Source organism: Lygodium microphyllum, chromosome 29 (genome assembly GCF_053477565.2).
Source record: "Lygodium microphyllum isolate KBCC chromosome 29, Lygodium_microphyllum_v1.1.10, whole genome shotgun sequence".
Lineage (NCBI taxonomy): Eukaryota > Viridiplantae > Streptophyta > Polypodiopsida > Schizaeales > Lygodiaceae > Lygodium > Lygodium microphyllum.
In genome coordinates, this window is record NC_141163.1 from 9,272,677 (window position 1) to 9,298,129 (window position 25,453).

Sequence of the window (25,453 nt, forward strand, 5' to 3'; positions counted from 1 at the left end):
TTATATACTCTAATAGCATTGCTATTTAGACTTGAAATATCTATTCTATTATCTTTAGTCCAAAATAATCAAGTTATTTTTTTTCGTACTAATATCGTACCATACCTTATAAAATCTAAAGGTACCATTTAGTACTGTATTTTATCGCATCGTATCATATCGTACCTTTCATAAGTGACAACTATGGTGTGCGCGTGCGCGTGTTGATAAATCCTAACCTAACACAACAACAAGAGATGATGGATAGGCAATAAACACAAGTTGAATCAAGTTGCTAGCTGATGTGGAGAGTTGGACAATAGGCACCAACACCAAACAGCAATACATAGCAGCTCAAACTGAGATATCTTTTATGCAGGGTGTGGACAGTACAATTTAGGCACTAGCAATCTGCAAAAACAAGATTAGACTGAGTGGTGGATAGCATGTCCGTTTATTGATGGACAGGTTCTTCCAAATTAGGGTTTGGCTTATGGCACACAAACACTCCCTAAGATCGCATTTTTTGTTTATTTAAGTCTAGTAAATTTGAGTTCTAGAGCTGTAATTAAGAGTTAATTAAGTGATAATGCATTTTTTAGCTCAACAAAAGGGGCTACCATTCAAGATAAACATCAAGGTATATCTTATTCATCTATTCAGTATCTTATTTGGATAGAATCAAGGCTTCCATATTGACAAAGAAAAGTGGTGTGATAGCCATTGTGTGGCTGATTTCAAGCTCAGCTAATTGGTGTTTTAGCTGCTTGTGCCCATAGCAAGGCCTACCTGTCCAACAAGCAAAGGGCCTACTTGAGCAAGGGCCCCAACTTCAGCTAAGGGGCTGCTTGAAGTGAGGGGGCAGCTTGTTTGAACAAGCTTAGAGCCCACTTACAAGCCTAAATAGAGACAAAAAAGAGAAGATTCGAGATTGTCTATAGTGCTCATCTTCGAGCTGTGGACCACCACTGCAATATGTTCCCCTTTAAGAAAGTGGTTGCCTTTCGTATCTTGGAGGATTCCATGAAGTTGCATTGCAACCTCCCGAATAAGCTACATCAAACTGTTGAATAAAAGTCAAAGCGTTCTGCCTATCTTATGCCTTTGCTACCGCTTTGGGAGTCAAATTATCATAAATTGGCTGCTGCAAAAAGGGTGCACTTGCTACCTTTGCATCATAACCAGCACCATAAGAAGCATTTGCATAACCAACATTCATTCCTTGAGCCCCATACATACCAGGGGGTGCAGATGCATTACCATACATGCCACTTTGTGCCCCACGCATCATGCCAATGCTATCATACATGGAGTTTTGCATTCCACTTGCCATACCCAAATATATTAGGCCTTGGATTCTATGCATTGGCTGCCACATATCATAAGGAGTTACACCATGCATCCCCGTATGCAATCCTTCACCCACAATAGCCTGAAATATAGTACCAACACCAAAGGATCTTGGCTGCCCCATACCTGCATGCATGCCTTACTATCCAAAATCCATTGCATTGGCACTACCAAGATGGCATTGCATTTGTGTGTCTTGCCCCACTAGCACTAGTTGCTTTTACTTCTTAAGACGGTTTCAGCATTTCCTTCGGCATATCCTACTATCCTAAAGCTCTAGATGATGACTTCCTCTTTTTGCCCTTGCTGTCCTTGGAAGAATTTAAAAACTAATTAAATTGAGGATCCTTTGCCAATTGTGCAAACATATCAACTACTCTCCTCAAACAATCTCTGAACTGGCCATCCAATTCTTCATCTTCTTGCTGATCATCAGCATTTAGTGGCCTAGAGAGACCTGCTTCTTGCTCTAAACTCACATTTTCTCATTGCTACCTAGTCTGCGTACCCAGTGTACCTTCTGATGGTAAAGCATCATCATGACTTTAACCCAAATCACTATATGATGACATGCCTACTATAAATACACTGTACTGATCACAATTTCAGTAATATGCAGCTTCATTGACTTGCACACAAGTCCCTTGAGCTCACCTACTCAACAATGTTGATGGTATCTTGGCAATGGGACCATGCAACCAGCCTTCCTTCTCAGAGCCAATGGTAATGACCGGATTAATCAACAATTACAGCACGCATAAAATTCACATAAACTGAAAATGCAAATATTACCACTTAATCTTGAACAATGGACAGCCTATTGGCACCAAAATTGGTGCCCCTTGAGGTATTTCTTTATCTTGAATTACAATTAGATGGAATACAATGAGATTCTCTGAATCTTCTTTGCTCTCCAATTGCTTCTTCCTGTCATAAATGACCAGCAAGCTTTCAAACCAATTTATCCCTTGCTTTGCTTGGGGATTGCCCTTCAATTGTACTCCTTGGTTAACAAATTCAGCCTCAAATATTTGCTAACTAAATGACCACTTGAATATCTTGAAATTACCCCGATTTAGTGACTAAGATTCTACTCTCTAGACCTTCAATTTCTGAGCACGCTTCCCAAGGTGGCTATCAAACCCTAATTTCTATTGTAAATTAGGATTTACAATAGAGATTAGCCAAAATCTCTACCTCCAATGGCTGAGTTTGCTAGAAGATGTTGAGAAAGGATGAAAATAGACTAGAGGATAAGAGAGAAGGCTGAGGAAAGAGAAATTTCAAACTTCTATTGCAAGAAAATGGAAAAAATCAACTACTACCTATCCAAGCAACCATGAAAGCTGTCTCCATTGATGGAACACCCTGAATATGATGTTACTTGGCTGAAATAGCCCTCAAACTACTATCACCTACTATTGTAGTCTCTTCTGGGCACGTCGCCAACTTCTAGAGGGTCTCCTACTAGCTAGAAACGGCTTGTCAATTGTTACAACAGCAACAGTAGCCTTCTTGCTCTCTTTCTCATCTTGCACAAGGCTGGAATGACTCTCTCTCTCTCCCCCCCCAACCTCAAAAACGTTTTTCCCACTTGTATGGGCAAGTTTTGCTAGGTGGGGGCCTTCCAAAACAATTTTCAGCATTATCCAACATTATTAAATTAATATTCAGAATATTAATTCTAAAAATTAGTTTAATAATTACTTATGGCTCAAAAAATAATCTAACTAGCCAACAATTAAATTTGCTAGGCTAGCCCATTTATCACCCAAGTGATCTTAAGCACTCACTAGCCCGGAACTAGCATTAATTAACTAATTAATGCCGATTCCCTAGTGTCACCACTAATATTAATGGATAACTAAATGTTCTAGGCCAAGTTTTGACACTGGATACTAGCTTGTAACTATCAAGCATAGCTTATTACAATTTCTTTCAATGCCACCTACTGATCACCAAGGTTACTAAAGTCTCAGTATTTCTAAATTGATTTGCAGTTCACATGTATGCCTAACATGTGTACAACTTAATAATACCAAAGCTAGACATTAAAAATGCATGTCCTCCTAACACTGTAGATAGTTGAATTGGTTTAATTTACGCTAGTTCACAAAAATTTGTATTCACATTGCAACTATACCAAACAGATTAATTGTTCATTTTAAATCAAACAGCATGTCCATGTGTATTTATAGATATATCTAGTATTTGAAAAATCCTCTCTTTATGAGGAGTTAGACACTATTGAGAAAAATAACTCGGTAAGACCTCCCCATCCCAAAATGACTAAAGTTGAACAAATTGCAAAATTTAATGGGAACAATTTACATACTTATCTCATAGGTAAGGATATATGGAAACTCTCAAAAAAAAGAAGCACCTAAAGATAGTTTTTTTGGGGGAAGGGAAAGCATTCGGAATCATTGCATTGGATTTATCAGATGATGTACTCCATCTTAACACATAAAAAGTACCAAGGAAGCTTGGGATGAACTAGACGAGATCTTTAAGTCACAAGCCATACACCCAAAAACCAATCATGTAATGGACTTTTTCAAATTGGACCTAAACAAATTTGATTACTTAACATCATTAATCAATAGGTTCAAAAGTTTAGAGGTTCAACTTGCATCCATTGAAAAAGAGATTGAAAAAGATGTAACAATAGTTGTACTTTTAAACAATGTTGACAAAAAAGACAACTCTGAGCATAATGTGGCCACACTGAGAAATGTACCTAACAAAATCCTAAACAAGTTGAAGCGGTGTTGTATGAGCAAGAAGGAATGATCAAGGCAAAGTCCCATGAGCTACCATTGAGCTCAAAAAGGAACTGCACTCTATACCAAAGCAACATAGACTACTTGCAAAATCTACAAAAGGACTAGACATCAAGACAAAGCTTGCTAGAACAAAGGAAAGCCAAGATGTAAAAATTATATGACATTTGGACATTATTTAAAAAAAATGTTGGAGCCAAATGGCCAACTTTGTGAAAGACAAAAATTTTGAAGAATCAAAAAACTCCAAACATCTTTTATATGTAGCCGAGGGAACTTGTTACCAAATCGATCTAAGGTGTACTTTCCTATACTCTAATGACACTACTAGAGCTAGAGACCTTGTAGGCATTAAGGGGGGCAGTCTATATCCTTGTACAACATAACTCACTACTAGAAGTCTACTTAGAATCTAGGGAGAATATTGAGGAAAGCGAAACCTACATCCTTAGATGAAGCTGTCTAGAGGACGAGCTAGCACTCTTGGACTTGCTAGCTCAAACAACTAAACACTCTTGCTTAGCTTTACGTAGAACAAGGATCTGAAAAAGCCACAACCTCTTTTTATCAAAATAACACTGCAAATACTGCTGAGACAAATGCACCTAAAATCAATCCAAAAATATATATCTTCAACTTGAAAAGTAAAAAATCTTGCATTTAACTAAAACCTCAACTTGAAATATAAAGAGTCTTTCATATAACTGGAAAGGGAGTAGTAATACCTGGCCATTTGATAAAAACTTATAAGATCCTTCAATATCTTGGCAGCACATTTTATAGAAGTGCTCCGCACCTAATCCCACAAGCATACCTTTTCATTAGTGCCAATATGATAGGGAGGATAACAACATCGATATTTAAAGGTGGGGAATGGAATCCAATGATCGCAGACTAAGGATGAAAGAGGCTTTGATTATGAGCATTTTAAGCATCTAATGGATACTTGACATCAAATAATGCATTCCCGTTATTCAACTTGAAAACTATGCTGCACAGCTGTATGAAAAACAAAATTAGCAGACCATTCACAAACAAAATTTGAGCCTTTACTCCAGAGTCACATATCTCCAAGACGGTTCTTATTCAGCAAAGCAAAAAACAAATGCTTACTTAAATGAACAGGTCACAAAACAAAAAAGCAAGTAACAAATGTTAGAATTTGGTAATTGTGGGCAGTGCCCAATGTACTTTGTGTGGTGTGGACACTCATTTAAGTGTCAATGTAGTGTCTTTACATTAAAGTAGTGACACTAGGAACTAAAGTTAGCCTAACTCTAGTTAGTTGGTGAAAGGCTAGTTAGGTCAACCTATGACCTAAACCAGTGTTGTACTTTCACTCTATCTTTCAGTTCAGCAAGTACACTCTACTCTCTTGCTCCATCTCTACGAGCTACCTCCAATGCTCAGCAATGCCTTTGTCAGCACTCTCGCCATCCCTGCTTACTTGCGCCGCCTCCTACACGCACATTTACTGCTATCGTCACCACCACTTTGCCATCACCCACATCTGATCGGCCTCTTGCCTAACATTTTGTGAAGATCCCACCCAAATCTCAACTTCTACCACCAAAAATTTGGGCCTTTTGCCCGATTTGTGCTCCCACGCACAAATCTTCACTAACAAGGCCGATATTACACAATTTCTTCAAGATTTGTGCAAAAAAGTTGGGGCTTTTGGCATAGAAGCTCTAACACACATCCCAAGGCAAACTCCAACTACTGCTCCATGTTGGCACACATTCCAAGGTGACATTCTACAAAAATTCAAGTTGTAAGCTAAAATTTTATTCAATTCCTTTGAAATTTCGAGAAGAAATTTGGGGCTTTTGCCCTACACACACTCCAACGCAAGAAATAAGTGGTACACCAACACTTAATTGCTGTTACGATCAAATTGAGGAGAACTTCAAAAACTTTGGTGAGAATTAGTATTAAATTGTCGGAATTTGTACTTTTGTGGTCACACATGACTGAATGCTGATTTGAGTGACATAGTGCACACTTTGGCATTTGTGTGACAGTTTGGTACTTGTTTGATAATCCTGTAGGATTTTTGGTACTCTCAGTCTACACACTATACTTCAATATCGAAGTATTTGGCTATACCCCCACATTCATTCAATAGCTTCTTCATGAGAAGCTTGGCTAACTTTGGAGCAAATGTTTGTTGCCAAGAATGAGACTCGCATCTCTTTCTTAAAGAAAGATCTAGAGACATTGAAGATGGACGAGGGTGATTCTATTCAGGATCACTTAAAAAAAATTCAGGACTTGCATGAGCAACTTATGAATGTTGATGAGTACTATTCAGATGCACAGATGATATCTACTACATTGAACTCATTACCTCCTTCGTACTTGGCTTTTCATATGGCCTTAAACCTCACCATAAGGATTCCCGTACAGCCAATCACTTTTCTTCAATTAGTCAGTTTGCTTCTAGAGAAGGAGCACACAAGAAGAAATAGTGGTGTGAATGCCATAGCCTCTCAGCAGGCTTTTATGGCTAGACAGAAGGGCAAAGGCGGCCAAGTAAAGAATGCTCCGCAAAGCTCTAGGACTTCCGGCACTTCACAGCAAAGTAAAAAACAAGGGAGTGTTGTGCTAAGAAATACACTTAGCCACTTAAACAACCCCAAAACATGCTTATTTTAGGCTTATTTTAGCCAAAACCCTAAAACAAGGAGCGGATCAAGAAAGTTAAGTGGGAGAGGATCTAGAACCCTAATTTTCTATAAATTGGCAGCCAGCCCTCCACTCTTTTACAATCTCGTTTTTGCAGGTTTCAGATGTTACCAGCTTGCTGCCCACATCCCGGTCACGGAGGACATCTTAACCCTTGCTATCCATCACTGTTCCCTAGAGTCTGGCGCCTGTTTCCAACCCTCCACACGCTGATTGCTGCTGTTTCTGCCTAGCGACTAACTATTGTTCATCTGCGCTGCTGTTGTACAGTTGCCACGCCAGCAAATTGCTGTGTTTGCAAGCTCCAGCTGCCACCCTGACAATTTTCTCTCTCCTGTCTGCAGTCGATGCAATTTTTCTCTCTCCAGCAGGCTGTCCTACCTGCGTTTTCAGTCTTTCTCTCTCCTGCAGGCTGTCTTGCCTACGTTTTTAGTCTTTCTCTCTCCTGTAGGCTCCGTTTTTAGTCTTTCTCTCTTCTCATTGTTGTTTGCTGGTGTTCAACATCCGGAGACTCCCTTGCTGCGATTCGGGATCCGTTCGAAGTACGACACACTCTCCAACTCATGCACCTCATACACCTCACTTTCAAAACCCACCCATCCCACCATATTCTTCCGCTACTTCACCACTTCCATGTACACAATTTACATTTCCATTTCAGACACCTCATATCGCACCGCACATCACACCGGGGGGTTTTGGAAACATAGGCACATCCTTTAGGACCTCATTCTTCCCTCAGTCGGGTGGTGTTTCACCTACCTCATACACACTTTCGGGATCATTGCAGCCTGGGTATCCCACTTAGTCTCTCCAGAGTGTGGATCAGTTGCCTCCACAGTTTGCCTCAATGGCATTGCCTAGTGGACCTTCTGGTCATAATTCTGTGTCCCAGCCTTACTTTGGACAAGGCTATTGTGTCCCAGTGCCTCCATCTACACCGGCACCTTATGGAAACATTCATGTTCCAGTGCCTCCGCATCAATCGGCACTCATTGGACACTCACAGCCTACTTCTGCCTACCCACCTCTTCCCCCGCCTTCTTACTCTTATCAGACACTCTCACCTCCACCATCTTTCCCACCATCATCTTACTCCACCCACCCGATACCTCATGGTTCTAGCTCATCTTCTACCAAGAATGCATTTAATGACAAGACTCGTTTTAACGGGTTAAACTTTACTACTTGGTCGAATTTGACGACACATGTCCTTGATTCACAGAACCTATGGGATCTAGTGCAGGGGTTGGAAACCCAACCCAATCCCGCATTTGTTCCATACGAGGTCGTCCACTCATGGAAGGCTAGGAATGCCTCCGCTATTGTCGAGCTGATGCAGGGTTTAATGCCAAAGTTTCGTTCTCAGCTTCAGCATTTTGACTTAGCGTCAGAGCGATGGACCCATCGTATTAATCTTGACCATGAGCTTCAGCTTTTCAAAATCACTGACCAGGATGACTTCAAAGTCAAGTTTGTTGAGCTTCGGCATCTCCTCGCTGAATTCTCCACTACGGGGACTCCCAAGTCCTCTAACGATCATGTCACATTGTTCCTAAATAAACTCCCCAAGAAATACTTCAATTTTGTGGAAGGAATAGTTTCAAAGCCTACCATGCCTACATTCTATGAATTTGAGTGTCAATTGTTGCGTTACGCACGATTGTTCGATCAGTTTCATATGAATTCCTCTTTAGAGAGGGCTCTTCTTGCTCATTCTCAGAAAGGACAACAAGGAAAGGGCAAACCAAACCAAACCTCCACTCAAAATCAAAATCAAACTCAAAAGCTAAATCAATCTGGGGATTCTCAAGGAAACTCCCAGTCACAACTCAAACTTGGGTGGCAGAATGTACCTTTAAAAAATAGGTATTGTCAACATTGTCAAAAGGCTGGCCATTTTGACGACGAGTGTCGATCAAAGGCACGAGGCAGAGCACCAAAACCTAAGTCTCAGACTCCCGCCCCTCAGTCGGGCAACCCCCAGCAGAGGAGGCAGGGTGATGGCAAGGGACAATTTAAAGGTCAAACTCACACTGCAACCGTACAGTCATCTAAGTCGATAACGTTCTCAACTCTAGAGGGCTTGTCTGACTGGTCTGCAAAGGCCCATATCGTCTCCATAGAGACATCAGATGTGAGTCTCGTCCACATCTATGAGTTGCCTCCCGACGAGGATACTGTAGAGGCCCACTCGTCACAGCCGAGCACTTCAGCTCCAGTTTGAATTGTGGACAATGGAGCTACACATCACGACTCCTATAGAGGATATTTTCTGTACCCGAGCCCCTGCAGTCGGGTGGGTCGGTGTAGGAAACAACTCCTCGGTCAAGATTCGGGCTCAAGGTTGCGTCAAATTTGCCACTGACAAGGATCCGGATCTAGCTTTGCTGGACAATGTATATCATGTCCCTCAACTTGGGGTGAACTTGTTATCTATTCAGCAGCTTTGCCGGTTGGGGCGAGCAGTTTTATTTACAGTGACCACAGTCGAGGTCCTTGACTCCCTGACTGGTTTAGTGATTGCTCGCGGTGAGGCACAGCCTAATGGCCTATACCACATGACACACTTTCTGACCGAGCCGACCACCGAAGGCTCTGTGCTTCCAGGCCTTAGCCACATCTCGGGAGCCTACGCAAAATGAGTGCCTTTGGCATTTTCGCTTAGGGCATCTTGGTTATGACTCACTTTATGAGTTGTCACGCCGTGAGCTGGTTGAGGGCCTTCCACACCTGAAGCTAGCTCAAGATGTCTGTAAAGCCTGTCAGCTCGGGAAGCAACACTATACCCCATTTCCTTAGCAGTCTACACATAGAGCTGAGGATCCTCTTAGACTAATTCACATTGATCTTTGTGGACCAACATCCACTGCTGCTTTGAACGGCGCGTTGTACTTCTTTTTTACAGTGGATGATCATTCTCGATACATGTGGGTGTACTTCCTCAAGCATAAGTCAGATGCTTTCACATATTTTTCTGCTTGGGAGTTGCTGGTTCATAACTAGACTGGTCATCGTGTTGGGTACATGAGGAGTGATAGCGATGGTGAATTTATCTCCCACGAGTTTTCCGAGTTTCTACAAAAGCATGGCATTTCTCGCCAGCTCACCTCTACCAACTCCCCCTCTCAGAATGGAGTCGTAGAGCGTAGTAACCGCACAATCATGGAAATGACACGCTCTATGCTGTTCACAGCAGAGCTTCCTGAGCGTCTTAGGGTTGAGGCTGTTAACACTTCGGTGTATATCCTCAACCAGTGCCCGACTGCGGCTCTTCCTCAGAAGACCCCGTATGAGGCATTTTTGGCTCTTGGCCTCTTATTTCCCATTTCAAAGTCTTCAGGTGTCATGCGTACACACACACCCCTGATGACAAGATAGAAAAGCTTACTCCCCAAGCTGATCTCCTTATTTTTGTGGGATATTCCTCTGAAGCGAAAGCCTATCGTTTGTTCGATCCTCGGACAAACAAGGTGATCGTTAGGCAAGATGTCGTCTTTGACGAGAGGGATATTGTGCAGTCTTCTGCACCAGATTCCGATCCGCTTTCTTCTTTTACATCATCAGAGATCGTGCCTACTGAGCCTGGTCTACTTCCCGCTCCTGACATTCCCGCAATTTCTTCACCTCCCAAGACCCCTTCGCGAGACCCATTACCTTGCTGGTATCAGCAGACCATGCGGGATTCGGGGATCCTACCACCGGATTCCACTCCGGAGGGACCTAGAAGATCTGCCCGACTTGCTCCTCACGCATCATTTGCATCGCTGTTTACATCTGATTACATAGCGCATTCTAAGCCGAATACCTGGCAGGAGGCTCTTTAGTACCCTCAATGGCGAGAGGCCATGGAAAGGGAGCTAGAGAGTATTGACCGAAATGAGACTTGGACATTGGTGGATCGTCCGAGCCACAAGAAAGTCATAGGGACAAAGTGGATTTTTCGGACAAAGCTAAAAGCTGATGGGACTTTAGACAAGTACAAGGCTCGCCTTGTAGTGCAAGGGTTTTGACAGAAGCACGGCATTGATTATGAAGAGACCTTTGCCCCTACTGCGCGGTTGACTTCCTTTCGGTTCCTACTCGCACTCGCCGCTCACCACGGCTGGCCGATACATCAAATGGATGTGAAGAGTGCCTTCCTGAACGGATACTTGGAGGAGAAAGTCTATGTGGAGCACCCATCGGGCTTTCCCTCAGGGAACCCTAGGGATACGGTATTCCACTTCCAAAAAGCTCTTTATGGTCTGAAGTAAGCGTCGTGGTCTTGGTTCCATAGAATGGATGAGTTCTTACAGACTCATGGATACCATTCTACCCCTTATGACCCGAACTTATATGTTCGATCCACTCCAGAGGGGGTTAGCTATATCCTGCTATATGTTGATGACTTACTCATCACAGGTTCAGATTCTACTGCCATAGCGGAAATTAAGGCTAAGCTTAAAGCTACATTTGAAATGACAGACCTTAGTTTGTTGTCTTATTTTTTAGGGATGGAGAATGTATTTTTGTGTCACAGCAGAAGTATGCACTTCAGCTTGTGGAACAGTACACTTCGGATCAGACACGGCCAGTGGCCACACCTATTGATCCTACTGTCTACTTGTCGAAGGATACCTTAGGAAAACTTCTTTGGTTAATTCACACTAGGCCAGATTTAGCTTACTTAGTTAGCATACTTAGTTAGTATTTCACAGCACCCAGGATGTCACATTGGATTGCATATCTTCGTGTGTTGCGTTATTTGCGGTGTACTTTTTCTTATGGCTTGACATATGGTTCTAGTTTATGTTTGCAGGGGTACACTGATTATAATTGGGCAGGAGATCCTGACACCCGACGTTCCCATGGCGGCTACCTCTTTACCTTGGGCACGGCTCCCATTTCTTGGTCCAGCCGTAAGCAAGAGACGATGACAGCTTCCACAGCCGAGGCTGAGTACCGAGCTCTCTTCGATGGCACCACCGAGGCCATCTATCTAAGGAGTTTACTGGTGGCGCTTCATTTTCCATGTGACTCTCCCACAGTTGTCTACTGCGACAACCAGAGTGCCATTGCCCTTGCGGGCAATCCGATCATCACACCACGGACACGGCATGTGGGAGTCTACTTCCACTTTTCCAAAGAGCAGGTTGAGCTAGGCACTATTCGCCTAAAGTTTGTGCCTTCATCAAATAATTTTGCAGATATCTTGACCAAAGCGGTCAACTGGCCAGTTCTTCAGTATCCGCTACCCAGGATCGGCTTGAGTACACCCTCCCCTACTTTTTCAGCTTGACGGGGAGAGGGTGCTTCCCTCTTGCTTTCCCTTCCAATTTGAGAGGAGGCGGCTTCTACTCTTAATCGTGATAGTGATGATGCTTACAGTTTTTTAGACATTACATTCACTTATTCTTTTGTATTGTATTATGGGTATTTGTAACTTCATCCACACTATCAGGATGACCTGATTGTAAAAGGACACTTGGACAAGTGAACACTTCCCCTGCGAGGGCACTATCCCAGTGGCACCATTGCATAGCATATTGTATAAGCATGACATCTTGCATCTCCCTTTGCATTACCCTATGCATTGGCATTCTGTTCATGTCAACATGCATCTGTGTGCATTTATCCCTTTTCAGTCTTTTGGAGTGGTCGACTCTAGGATCCACCATATTCGTAGCATAACACATGGCAGTTCTCCTAAAGGCAATTTCCCTACCCTTGCTTGCTTGCTTGCTTGCTTTGCTTGTCTTGCTAAGCCCATCGTTTTTTTCTTTTTGCCTCGCATATTCAACACATGATTGGCACATACACTCACTTTTATCATCCTTAGGCACTTATCCTCGTCAAAGCGAGGGATTGGCTTGCTAGTTTTGTGAATAACTTGGGTTTAAAACTCTCTTTATCTTTTCGTATCTGTCACTTAATCAACCACTGCCCCTATATTACTTATGTATTTTCAAAACACTTTTCAAAAACAAAACAAAACAAACAAGTCCATTGTTGATTCCATCCACCTTTGTAGGCCTTGTAGGCCCTTGGGCAGCCGACGAGCACCCTTGATTCGATGCCCTGACCTCTCTGGGGTGATCACTTGGGCTCCCTTGGTAAGATATCCATCACCTTTGTAGTCTTGGTAGGCCACTGGGCAGCCGACGTGCACCTTTTGTCCGATGCCCTGGCTGCTTTGGCATGGGACGCCTTGGGGTAAATCAAAATTTAGACTGGTCTACTTTTCTTGCCCTATTTTGAGCCTGAAAGGGAATGTTGTACTAAGAAATGTACTTAGCCACTTACACAGCCCCAAAACATGCTTATTTTAGGCTTATTTTAGCCAAAACCCTAAAACGGGAAGCGGATCAAGAAAGTTAAGTGGGAGAGGATCTAGAACCCTAATTTTCTATAAATTGACAACCAACCCTCCACTCTTTTACAATCTCGTTTTTGTAGGTTTCAAATATTACCAGCTTGCTGCCCACAACCCGATCACGGAGGACATCTCAACCCTTGCTGTCCATCACTGTTCCCTACAGTCTGGCGCCTGTTTCCAGCCCTCCACACGCTGATTGTTGCTGTTTCTGCCTGGCGACTCACTGTTGTTCATCTGCACTGCTGTCGTACAGCCTACCACGCCAGCAAACTACTGCGTTTGTAGGCTCCAGCTGCCACCCTAACAGTTCTCTCTCTCCTATCTGCAGTCGTTGCAGTCTCTCTCCTACAAGCTCCGTTTTTAGTCTTTCTCTCTCCTATAAGCTGTCTTGCCTGCGTTTTTAGTCTTACTCTCTCCTTCAGGCTCCGTTTTTAGTCTTTCTCTCTCCTACAGGCCGTCTTGCCTGCGTTTTTAGTCTTTCTCTCCTACAAGTTGTCCTCCTTGCGTTTTTAGTATTTCTCTCTCCTGCAGGCTCCGTTTTTAGTCTTTCTCTCTCCTCACTACTGTCTGCATCAGATCCAACTTCTCACTGTTGCGTTTGCTGGTGTTTGATATCCGGAGGCTGCCTTGCTACAATTCGAGATCCGTTCGGAGTACGACACACTCTCTAGCTCATTACCCCAGCCCTGATCCTAGAGATACAAGAGTTCGAGGTTTAGTATTCATTCACTGCATAGTGTGTTTGCTGCATGAGCATCGTATTATTAGTAGTCATATCATTTCATTTATTCATTGTGTTCATTGTCTCTGAGTTACTCTAACCATAGCCCTAACTATGTTCTTTTTATTAGTCTATGCTTTGTCGTACGATTTTTGTTTATGTTTCTGTGCTAGGGTATTTTTCTTTACAGGGGGCATGCACGCCAAAAAAGGCAAATGCCATTATTGCAAGAAACCAGGCCACTACATCATTGAGTGTAGAAAGCGCATCGCCAAGGAGGAGTCAGGAATGTCTATTTTTTATGCTCCTTCCACTGCTACTGAGTCCGCGTCCTTTGTTGCAAACAAGGATTATTGCTTTTACACATGCAGTTATGACACTTCTTGGGTTGATCAAGCATTTAGCTCTACTGAGGACGCAAGCATGTGGTTTTTTGACAATGGTGCTTCTAGGCATATTACATCTCGCAGAGATTTATTTGCTTTTGTTGGTGCAGCTCCAGTTGGCAAGTCTATACAGTGTGCCAACAATGCATCATACCTTGTTAGAGATATTGGGGAGATTGTGCTCACTGCCATTGATGGCTCTATTCTCTGCCTACCTACAGGATTCTTTGTTTGTGCTAGGCATAAAGAAGAATCTGCTCTCTATTTCTTCTTTGGCACATTGTGGATTGCAAGTCACATTTGATGATAACAAACACATGGTGAGAGACAAAGAACACATGAATTTGGTCTTGACTGGCACTTTATGTCATGGATTATATGAGTTGAATGCTCTTTTAGTTGATCAGTCAATGTACTTGGCATCTACTCTTACTCTTGCTATGATACAGACAAAGTTATAGCATGCTCAGATGGGGCATGTGAACTTTGGTAGCTTGATGCTCTTACAACGTACACAGATGCTAGATGGATTACCTCTTTTGGAGAGATCTCCTGAGCACTTGTTTGAAGGATGTATTTTGGAAAAAATGCATCGGTTTTCGTTTCCCCGTGATATTGCTTTTAGAGCAACAGCCAAGTTGCAGTTAGTGAATTCAGATGTCTGTGGGCCTATGCATACAAAGTCATTGGGAGGATATTACTATTTTGTGACTTTTATTGATGACTCTACAGGATTCTGTTGGGTCTATTCTTTGGTAAAAAAGTCAGAAGTGTATGATGCATTCTTGGCTTTTGTTGCACTTGTTGAGAACCAATCTGGTTGTAAAATTAAGACTCTTCGTTCGGACCGAGGGGGGAAATATATGTCCTCTATGCTAAATTCTTTTTTGAAGCAGAAGGGCATTGTCCATCAGTATACTACTGCTTATACTCCACAGCAAAATGGGATTGCAGAGAGAACGAATCGGTCACTCATGGAGATGGCCAGATGTATGCTGAAAGCAAAGAGCTTGCCACACAGTTTTTGGATGGAAGCCGTCATGTATGCTTACCATGTTTTGAACAGATGCCCCACCAAAGCATTAAAGAAAATTACACATTTTGAGGCTTGGAATAGCCGAAAACCTTCTATTGGACACTTTCGTACCTTTGGGTGTCTTGCATATGCACACATTCCACAGGTACTCAGAAAAAAGTTGGATAACAAGGCTGTCAAATGTATTTCTGTGGTATATAGTAGTGAAAGCAAAGGCTACAGACTATATGATCATGTTTCTAAAAAGGTGTTTGTCAGTAGGGATGTACTATTTGATGAAAAATCAGAACTGTCCCTTGCTCGTTTAGACGCATATCAGGCTGTCCGTGATGTATTTGAAGGGCTGTTGCCTATTACATTTGGTAATTCAGCTGGAGTTTCAGCAAGGGAACTCAATGTTCAGCCAGCTGCTCCATTGGAAAATGCAAAAAATCAGCCATTGGCTGATCTGAATATTCAGCAAAGTGTTGAAACCGAAATTCAATAAGAGCTTATGCACAGTCAAGAGGCAAGACAAATGCCTAGATGGTATTCACAGACTATGAAAGATAGTCATCTGGATGCACCCATGGCTGGTCATACTAGAAGGCAAGCTCGTATGCATGATACTGCACATACCATGGAGTTTATTATGGCAACAAGCACCCTTGATGATGAGGAGCCTGAATGTCTTGAGGATGCACAATACAGTGTACACTGGATGGCAGCAATGCAAGCTGAATTGGATTCTATCACTAAGAATCAAACATGGGATTTAGTATATTTGCCCTTTGGGAAGAAAGCCATTGGAACAAAATGGGTCTACAAACTATAACGAAATGCAGATGGATCCATTGACAAATATAAGGCAAGGCTTGTAGCTAAAGGCTATGCACAAAAAAAAGGCATTGACTATGAGGAGACATTTGCTCCTACCTCCCGAATGACGACCATCAGGTCTATGGTTGCTTTGGCTGCCCATTATGGATGGACTGTGCATCAATTGGATATTAAAACTGTATTTTTACATGGGGAACTTCATGAGGAAGTATACATACAACAGCCCATTGGTTTTACAGTTGAGGGATCGGAACACTTGGTTTGCAAGCTGAAAAAAGCTTTATATGGTTTGAAACAAGCTCCTAGAGCTTGGTATGCAAAGATTGATGCTTTCTTGCTTAGCCAAGGGTTCATAAACAGCTCATCTGAGTCTACCCTTTACGTATGTAAAAAGGGGGGATCCATGCTGATCATTTGTCTATATGTTGATGATCTCTTGCTTACAAGGACACATGCTAATCAGATTTCAGCATTCAAACAAAATTTACAGCAAACTTTTGACATGTCAGACTTGGGGTCTTTGCATTATTACTTGGGCATTCAGTTCATACATGATGCTAGAGGCATTGGTTTATCACAGTCAAGATACATTGGTAAACTTCTTTAGAAGTTTGCCTTACAGGATTGCAAGCTAGTCTGTATACCAATGGAACCTAGACTAAAGTTGTCATTATATGATGACAATGATTTGTTTGATATACGCACATATGCTCCAACAGTTGGATGTCTTATTTACCTATGCAACACTAGGCCGGACATACAGTTTGCAGTTTCAGCCCTGAGCAGATATATACATCAGCCACGCATGTCACATTGGCAAGTTGTTAAGCGTGTCTTTCGTTACTTGCAGGGTACTAGATCTCTTGGATTGCTTTATACCAAGGGGGGACCACTGTAGTTACATGCTTATAGTGATTCTGATTGGGCTGGTGATTATGATTCACGTCACTCCACTAGTGGCAATTGTTTCTTTCTTGGCTCATCTTGCATATCTTGGCTTAGCAAGAAACAATCCACTGTTGTCACATCGTCATGTGAAGCTGAATACAAGGCAGCTTTCACTACCACAGTTGAATGCGTATAGATTAGACGCTTGCTAGCTGATCTGTATGTATCTGTTACGGAGCCTACTCTTTTGTTCACTGACAGTCAGACTACCATTGCAATGGCACAGAACCCAATGTTTCATGCACGCACGAAACACATTGAGATACATTATCACTTTGTCAGAGAGAGGCTACATGTAGGTGATATCAGCCTTGTCTATTGTCCTACCACCAATAATGTGGCAGACATCTTCACCAAAGCTCTTCCTCATGAAAAATTTGAAGCATTTCGCAATGCTTTAAATTTGATCTCCTTCGGTTGCAGATGATCCCATATTCTTGATCACTCTTCACTCTAGGGGGATTTGTTGGATATTTCACTTATGTCTCACTTGCGCCTACGCTCACATAGGAGTGTCGATGATCAGTAGGACAGTGGGGCACTTTTTACTCTCAATACGAGAGGTTTTTTCCCCCAGACTTATGGTCTAATTTTGTATGTGCTTATGTCACACACTTACGAGCACTTATCGTGTTCAGGTGTGAACACCCTCTACAACCCTAAGGTTTAAGGGTTGTACCTTGTACTTTTAGTCGACACTCTTTCAGTCTATTGCATTGGGTGTCGTGCTTCACTCTCACACTATCTATTGCACTCTCTACAGAGCTTCGATCCTGTCTCTGTTGGGATAAAGGCCCGATAACCTCCATGTATAGTACACCCACATTGTACATGTGAATGCACCCTTTACATGCCCTAAGTATAAATACATTTTATTCTTTGTGTACCAACACATTGTTGGTACACTCTAATCGTCTCGTACTTTCACTCTGCTCACACTCTCTCTCCAACCGTCACATTCTCACGCTCACTACTGCTCAACCTTCATCACTCTCTGTTATGCCCCCTCTTGGTTCAACAACTGGTGTCAGAGCTTAAGACTCTGTGCGCTTCCGAGATCGAGGGGCAGTCGAGTGATTGCGAGATAGGGCCAATGTCTAGTGAGTAGGCTCACTAACGAGCTCACGTTTCCAGCAGGCACACGCGAGGGGACCAAACCGCAGTCACAGGCGAGTGACAGGCAGATGACCTTCAGATTGCCGAGCGACTTGCTGCAGTTGGTGACCACGTGACGGTTTTCTTCAAGCAGACGATTGGGCGATAGGTGGGCGACTAGGCGACAGATGGGCAGCGACACGCGGCGTGGGGACCAGGTAGAAGTCGACGGCAGCAAAGGGCTGCAACGTGACCTACAGCAGACAAGCCACGCGATGGCCACGCGATCCGCCTAACGACCCACGTCATTTTCTTGTAAAATCTAAATTTCCTTCTACATTTTTTTTTGTCACCACTTACTCCTGGTGGCAGTTCACACGCTGGAAGCACAAATCACAGATCTGTGAGGATTCAAGCCAAAAAATTGGGGCTTTTCCCAGATTTGACATCGTTCATGCCTGTCAGTGACTTTCGAGTCAAAAATTACAGACATTGCGAGCGGTGACCTAAATTAATTTGGGGATTTTGCCAAATTAGTCAAAATTTTGCCCCTTTGAGCAAAATTTCCTGACATTGGATCCCAGAAATTTGGGGCTTTTCATATATTGGCAAAGTTTTGCTTAGCTCGGTCAAATTGACTGACATTTATGCAATTTTGGTATTGAAATTTTGGGGATTTAAGCAGATTTTACTAAATTTTTGCATCTTTTGCCCGTGTGGTGGCTGGTTCATGTACAAACTGTAGAGATTTATTTCTGGTTGAGAAAGAACAGCAGTGTATTTTGCTGGTTCAGCTTGTGCTTTTGCAAATTAGTGCATTTACTCTTGTGTTCGTGATCAAATGGCTGCAACTTCTTCCAGTTGAGACATCAAGAGTTTGATGGAGATCAAACGGTTTGATGGTCATGGCTTTGACCTTTGGAAAGACCGTATGCAGGGCATTTTGTTCCTGAAGGATTGTGAGGATGCTTTGCAGGAAGATAAACCCGCACTAATGTCTGATGCAGATTGGGCCAGAGTGAATAAAAAGATTGTGGCTTATATAAATCCCTAATGACATTTTGACAAACATTAAGGGTTTAGATACAGGTTATGCAATATGGGAAAAGCTGAAAACTACTTATGAGATCACCACACCTATTAATCAGGTGCATTTAATGCGCAAGTTGGTGAATATGCGACTGGATGAGTCAAAGCCTGGAGCACTTGAGTGCATTTACAGGGATTCTAAATCAGCTCAAAGATGCAAACTTGGACTTTGATGATAAGTTGAGGGCGATCTTTTTGGTCATGACACTGCCGGACTCGTGGGAAACCTTGGTGGTTTCACTCAGCAATAACCCCAATCTCTCATATGATGGGTTGAGGGGTTCTATCTTGAATGAAGAAATTAGACGTATGTCTAGTGGAGAAGGCAGCAACTCAGCTTATAATGTAAGAGGCAGGGTTGAAAAGAAAAATGCAAATGCACGGCAAAGAAACAGGAGCAAGAGCAAAGGAAAGGATAAGAGTGACATTACTTGCTATCACTGTGGTCGAAAGGGCCACAAGAAACCTGATTGCAGGTGGTACAAGAAGGAACAAGAGAGAAAGAAGAATGCAGAAGATAAAAAGTAGAAGGAAGAAAAGACAGATGCATTGGAGACAACCAAAGGCAAAGAGAACGCCAATGTGGCCTCTAGCATAGTTATAGAAGAGCTTTCAAATACCTCTAGCTCGGTCTTGAGCTTTTTTAATATTTTCTTGAGCAAATTTTAACATACTATTCATATCCTCCAAAAAATCCTTTGCTGCCTGAACCTTTTCCTTATGCAGTCCTACTGCATGAGGAGCTCTGGGCTGAAACCCATACATTAGCATAAATGGACTATATCCAGTGGAAGAGTGTTTGGCACTATTATATGCAAACTCTGCTATTGGTAAATACTCTTCCCAATTAGTTTGCCTTTTATTTACATATGCTCTCAACATATCTTCAAGGATTTGGCTAACCCTTAAAGTTTGCCCATCTGTTTGCGGGTGCTCCGCCGTGCTCATGCTAAGTTTAGTATCCAACTTCTTAAATACAACACGCCAAAATTGACTATCAAATTTTCTATCCCGATTAGAAACTATATTTGCCGGAAGGCCATACAATCGGTATATGTTCTCTATGAACAATCTAGCCAATTCTGGTGTTTTAACATCAGTTGAAGTTGGGATAAACCTAGCCATTTTGGTTAACCTATCCACAATCACCCACACAGAGTCGTGCCCCCTCTGTGTCTTGGGTAACGCGGCAATAAAGTCCATGGAGATACTCTCCCATTTTCCCGAAGGAATCTCTAACGGGTGGAGAAGTCCTGCCATTTTCAATCTTTCAGCTTTATTAACCTGGCACTTATTACATTTGACCACATAGTCAAGGACGTCCTTATTCATTCCAAGCCAATAGAACTGCCTTTTAATAAGACTATAAGTCTGGCACTTATTACATTTGACCACATAGTCAAGGACGTCCTTATTCATTCCAAGCCAATAGAACTGCCTTTTAATAAGACTATAAGTCTTGTTAACTCCTAGATGTCCCGCACTAGGGGTATCATGACACTCAAAGAGTATCTGGCGCCTTATTTCTTCATCTTTCGAGACACATACCCTACCCTTGTAGAGTAAATAATCATTATCAATGGTAAAATTCTTCCACTTGAATCCCATTTGAGCAACCCCTAATGCTCCATTTCCTTGTTGAACATCCTCAGATATTCCTTCCTCAGTGGAGGCCCTTCCATTTGGATCCCCATTTTCTATTGCTTCCCATATGTTGGAATATGCCGGATCAACCTGGCATTTTCCTTTTAAGGATTCAAGCAAATCGGAAATGAATTGAGTAAAACTCAATTCATTAATGATGGGCATTCTGTTGAGCGCATCAGCTACTATATTGTACTTTCCTTTTCTATACCTTATCTCATAGTCGAACTCTTGGAGGAGTTCAACCCATCCGGCTTTACGCCCTTGTAGATCCGGTTGGTTATTAAGCCACTTAATGCTTTCATGATCCGACAAGATCAAAAGTTTGGCACCATACAGATAGTGCCTCCATTTCTTCATTGCATATACTATTGCATATAGCTCCCTCTCATAAACGGAATAATTCCGTTTTGCACAGTCTAATTTCTTGCTTTCAAAAGCAACCGGTCGACCCTCTTGTAATAAGACCGTGCCTACTGCCCTGTCACTGGCATCAGCTTCAACCACAAATGGTTTATTGGGATCCACAATTAATAGTATTGGAGCTGTAGCAATAGCTACCTTAAGTTTTTCAAAACTTTCATTTTGGTCAGTTCCCCAATTAAAGCTCTTCCCTTTCCCTTTAAGTTGGTCCGTCATTGGAACAGCTATCTTGGCATAATCTTAAATAAATCTACGATAAAATCCAGATAAACCTAGGAAGATCTGCAGCTCTTCCAGGTTCCTTGGAGATGCCCATTCAATAATTGCCCTTACTTTTTCTGGATCCATCTTGATTCCCTCTTTTGAGATAATATACCCCAAATATTTGACCTCTTGTGTGAAGAATTCACATTTAGTTTTCTTCGCATAAAGGGAATGGGTTCTTAACAATTGGAATATTAATCGTAAGTGTTCCAAATGTTCTTCTCTTGATTTACTAAAGATCAAGATATCATCCAAGAAGACTACTACAAAGCATCCTAGATAGGGCCGTAACACACTATTCATCAGCTTCATAAAAGTAGCTGGTGCATTAGTGAGGCCAAAAGGCATCACCAAAAAATCATAATGCCTGTATCTAGTACAAAATGTTGTCTTAGGAGCATCTTGGGTCTTAATTCTTACTTGGTGATAGCCTGATCTTAAGTCAATCTTTGTGAAGAATTATGCCCCTTGTAATTGATCAAAAAGATCTTCCATTCTAGGCATAGGAAATTTATTCTTCACCATTATCTTATTAAGTGTTCTATAATCAACAAAACTATCTTTTTTCTTCCCCAATAAAATTGGCGAAGCCCAAGGTGAATTGCTGGGTTGAATAAACCCCTTACCAAGGTAATCCTTGATTTGTCTTTTAACTTCTTGGTGTTGTGTTTCACTTAGCCTGTAAGGTGGTTTAGAAACAGGGCGTGTATCTCTATCTATGTCAATTGGGTGATTTATACCACCCCTATCTGGTGGAAGGCCACTAGGTAAGTCAGATGGAAATACATCTTTAAATTTATCTAACAAACCACTTAATTCATTATTTGCATTCAACTCACAAGCATAAGAAAATTGTTGCTTTATATTACAAGAAGTAAAAATGTCATGTACAGGGAGAGACCATAACATGTAAACCTCACAAGCTTCCTTCTTCACCAACTTATGTACTTCAAGGGAACACATCAAAGGGTTATCAAATACTTCATGTTCACCTTGAATCATAAAAGTCTTACCATCCCTTTCAAATTCCAGTGTATTATGATAATAACTACGCTTTAAGGATGGTTCCAATCCCCATAGCCACTCCCTCTCTAAAGCGATATCGGCTCTTTCCATATTCATAATCTAGAAATCGAGCTTATCTTTATATCCTAGGATCTCGATTTCCAAATTGGATACCATGGTATCCCATATTTTATTATCCTGACCTTGCATCATGTGAACAATGTATTGATGCTCACTCTTTTGTTGGGGAAGTTTCAACTTCTTGACAAGTGCGTAACTTATGAAATTGTGGGTGGCAGAGTCATCAATCATGACTCTAACCCTCTTCCCACCTATCGATCCATGCACTCTAACTAAATCATGTGGCCCAAACATAGGTTGCCACATAGAAGTTGACATACAACACCTATGTTGTACATCCTTGTGCAAGACCTCTAAAGATTTATACTTTTCATGCCCCTTTAATTCCAGGGTCTGCACTACATGGATTTGTTTCTCTTTTCCCTTGCCCTTGTCCTTATCCTTTCCTTTATCTTCCCCCTTTTTCCTTTGAGGGCAATTCCAAGCAGCATGTTAGGATATAGGCAATTGAAACACGGCCTTTCTTTTTTGGCCCTATCAAAGTCATCTTGACTTAGCTTCGGCCGTACATATTGTTTCTTTTCAAAGGGTTGTTTCTTACCCTTAAGGAATGGCATTTTCCTTTTGGATTTGCCTACAAATTTTGAGGCCTCAAATTCCTTAGTCTGGGTTCCGTATCGGTGAGACTAGTGAGTGCACCTGGACACATATTATCTTCATTGATTAATGCAAATTTAATTGCCTCTTCAAGTGTCTTAGGTGAACTCCTTTTTACAGGCCTTATCTAGTCCCCTTATAAATCCTCTTGTCTTTTGAAATTCATCTATTCCTTCCAATTTGAGGATTATCTCACAATACTCCTCGAGATATGGTAGCAAAGGTCTTCCCTTTTGTTTGACAAAATCCCAATCTTCCCAATTTCTTTCCATTTCATTTTCAGGAAGGAATTCTTTCAAAATTGGCCCCAAGGTTAAACTGGCCTCCAGTGCTTGAAGATGTGGTGAAGTATTCTTTAATTTGTGCAAATCCTCCCATTTTTGGAGGAAGTTAAAGATAGTGCCTTTGTTTCTATCTTTTTCCTCCCCATGAAACTAAGGGGGTTTCATATCTTTTAACACTAGGTTATCCCTCAGCTTTTGGTGGGGTTACCTTGGATCTTGCATAGTCAGATTTAATTTCGGTGAGTGCTTGAGTTAGCAACTCCATTTGAACCCCTATGCTTGCACACGAGCAATTAAATCATCAAATTGCTCTCATGTAGCAAAAAATTCTTCCCAGTGTTCTTCTTGCATTTCAGTTTCATGGGGATCCACCATAGGGTGGTCCCCGGAACTAGAGCCTTCCGTTGCCCTCTCTCTCTCTTTCCCCTCCATCTATACACTAGAATTGGAAAGAAATTACAAGAAATTTAGAGATAAAGGTGGAACACTTCCCTGTATTTTATTCACCAGATTTTGTTTACAGCACACTGGAATTTCGCCTTCTTCCTAATTGCAAAATCGCAAACGCCTATATGGATCAGTTGTTCCCAACCGGGTGGACATACTCCCGCGATGTGGGGCCTCAGTCGCAATGAGAATATCCCCCTTTTCACCATGTCGAACAAATAACCCTTTCGGGTCTGCAAGTTACGGGAGAATTTACAGGTGGCGGATATCACCGGCCACGTGTACTAAAATGCGGGCCAAGCTCGCACACGGCCCTTAGTATTATGATACCAAACGGCTGGGTGGATGTCGACGACTGAAGGGTGAACTACGTTGAGTGGATGTTGACAGTTGAATGAATGTCGACGGCTGAAGGGTGAACCGCGCAAGTACTTGGATGCGGCCCTTAATAGCGGTCGGACTGGAGCACGGCCTTTTGTAACGACCCCCTCCAGGGATCGTTGTTAGATCTTGATGGCTCTGATACCAATGTCACATTCCGGAAGCACAAGATACAAGAGATCCCTTAATTCACCACCCAGCCTCACTTAAGAAGATGCCGGAAGGAACCAAAAACAACAACACGTGTCTTTTCCTGCCAGCCGTCAATATCTAGTAAGTTATGCTAATTTAACTCACTTTCTTCCTAAGCTCCCTTGAACACCGTACTGGCGCCCAAGGCCCCCCCAGAGAGTCATCTCTCGTGTTGTTTCCCCTAAATTGTCGCGTTTATTAACGTAACATTTCCAAGTGTCACGTTTATTGACGTAGCAATCTCATTATGGAGTTTCTAGTGAGGCCTTTACAGCTTCAAAGAGGGATGACAGGAAGAAGAAATCGAAGGCCCAATGTTATCACCGTGATAAGAAGGAACACTTGCACAAGGACTGCAAGGAGTTAGCAACCTCACGAGACAAGAAGGAGAAACAGAAGAAGCAAGATGCGGACTCCTCTGACAAGTGATCCTCTTCCTCAAACTCCGACTACAATCTTTTGGCCAAGGGGAAGTCCAAGGCACAACAAGGATCCACTTCTTCAAATCGAGGGAAGGGTTTGGTTGTCCCTTCCTCTACTACTTTCTAGTCCAAATGATGCGGTCATCCCTCATCACTCTCCAATGCCAAAGAGGGAGTGTGAGAGGGTGGTACGATGGGGCAACCGAGCCTCATCTATACAAGTATATAAGTGCATAGGTTCCAGAGAGGAGCATCCCTAACGCATCAATCAAAGTCTAGCAAGTTTAACTCCTGGAGCTGGGATTGACATCCAAGTTCATGATGGGCTGCTATTTGACAGAGAGCAGGATTGGCTCCTAGTCTGCACTCATATGAGGGGACACTTCGGTGGTCTTGGCCAA

At 42.3% G+C, this 25,453-nt stretch overlaps 1 protein-coding gene across 1 annotated transcript in view; it reads right to left on the reverse strand.

Moving 5' to 3' along the window:
• Positions 1-2,117: 2,117 nt before the first annotated feature.
• LOC148010359 (uncharacterized) overlaps positions 2,118-25,453 on the reverse strand; it is a 51,450-nt gene continuing 28,114 nt past the window's right edge. Inside the window, exons 2-3 of the mRNA XM_087671062.1 lie at positions 4,838-4,908; positions 2,118-2,256 (exon numbers count right to left, since the gene is read on the reverse strand). Of these exons, the coding sequence (XP_087527188.1) occupies positions 2,118-2,256; positions 4,838-4,908 (210 nt within the window). The remainder of the gene's footprint in view (positions 2,257-4,837; positions 4,909-25,453) is intronic.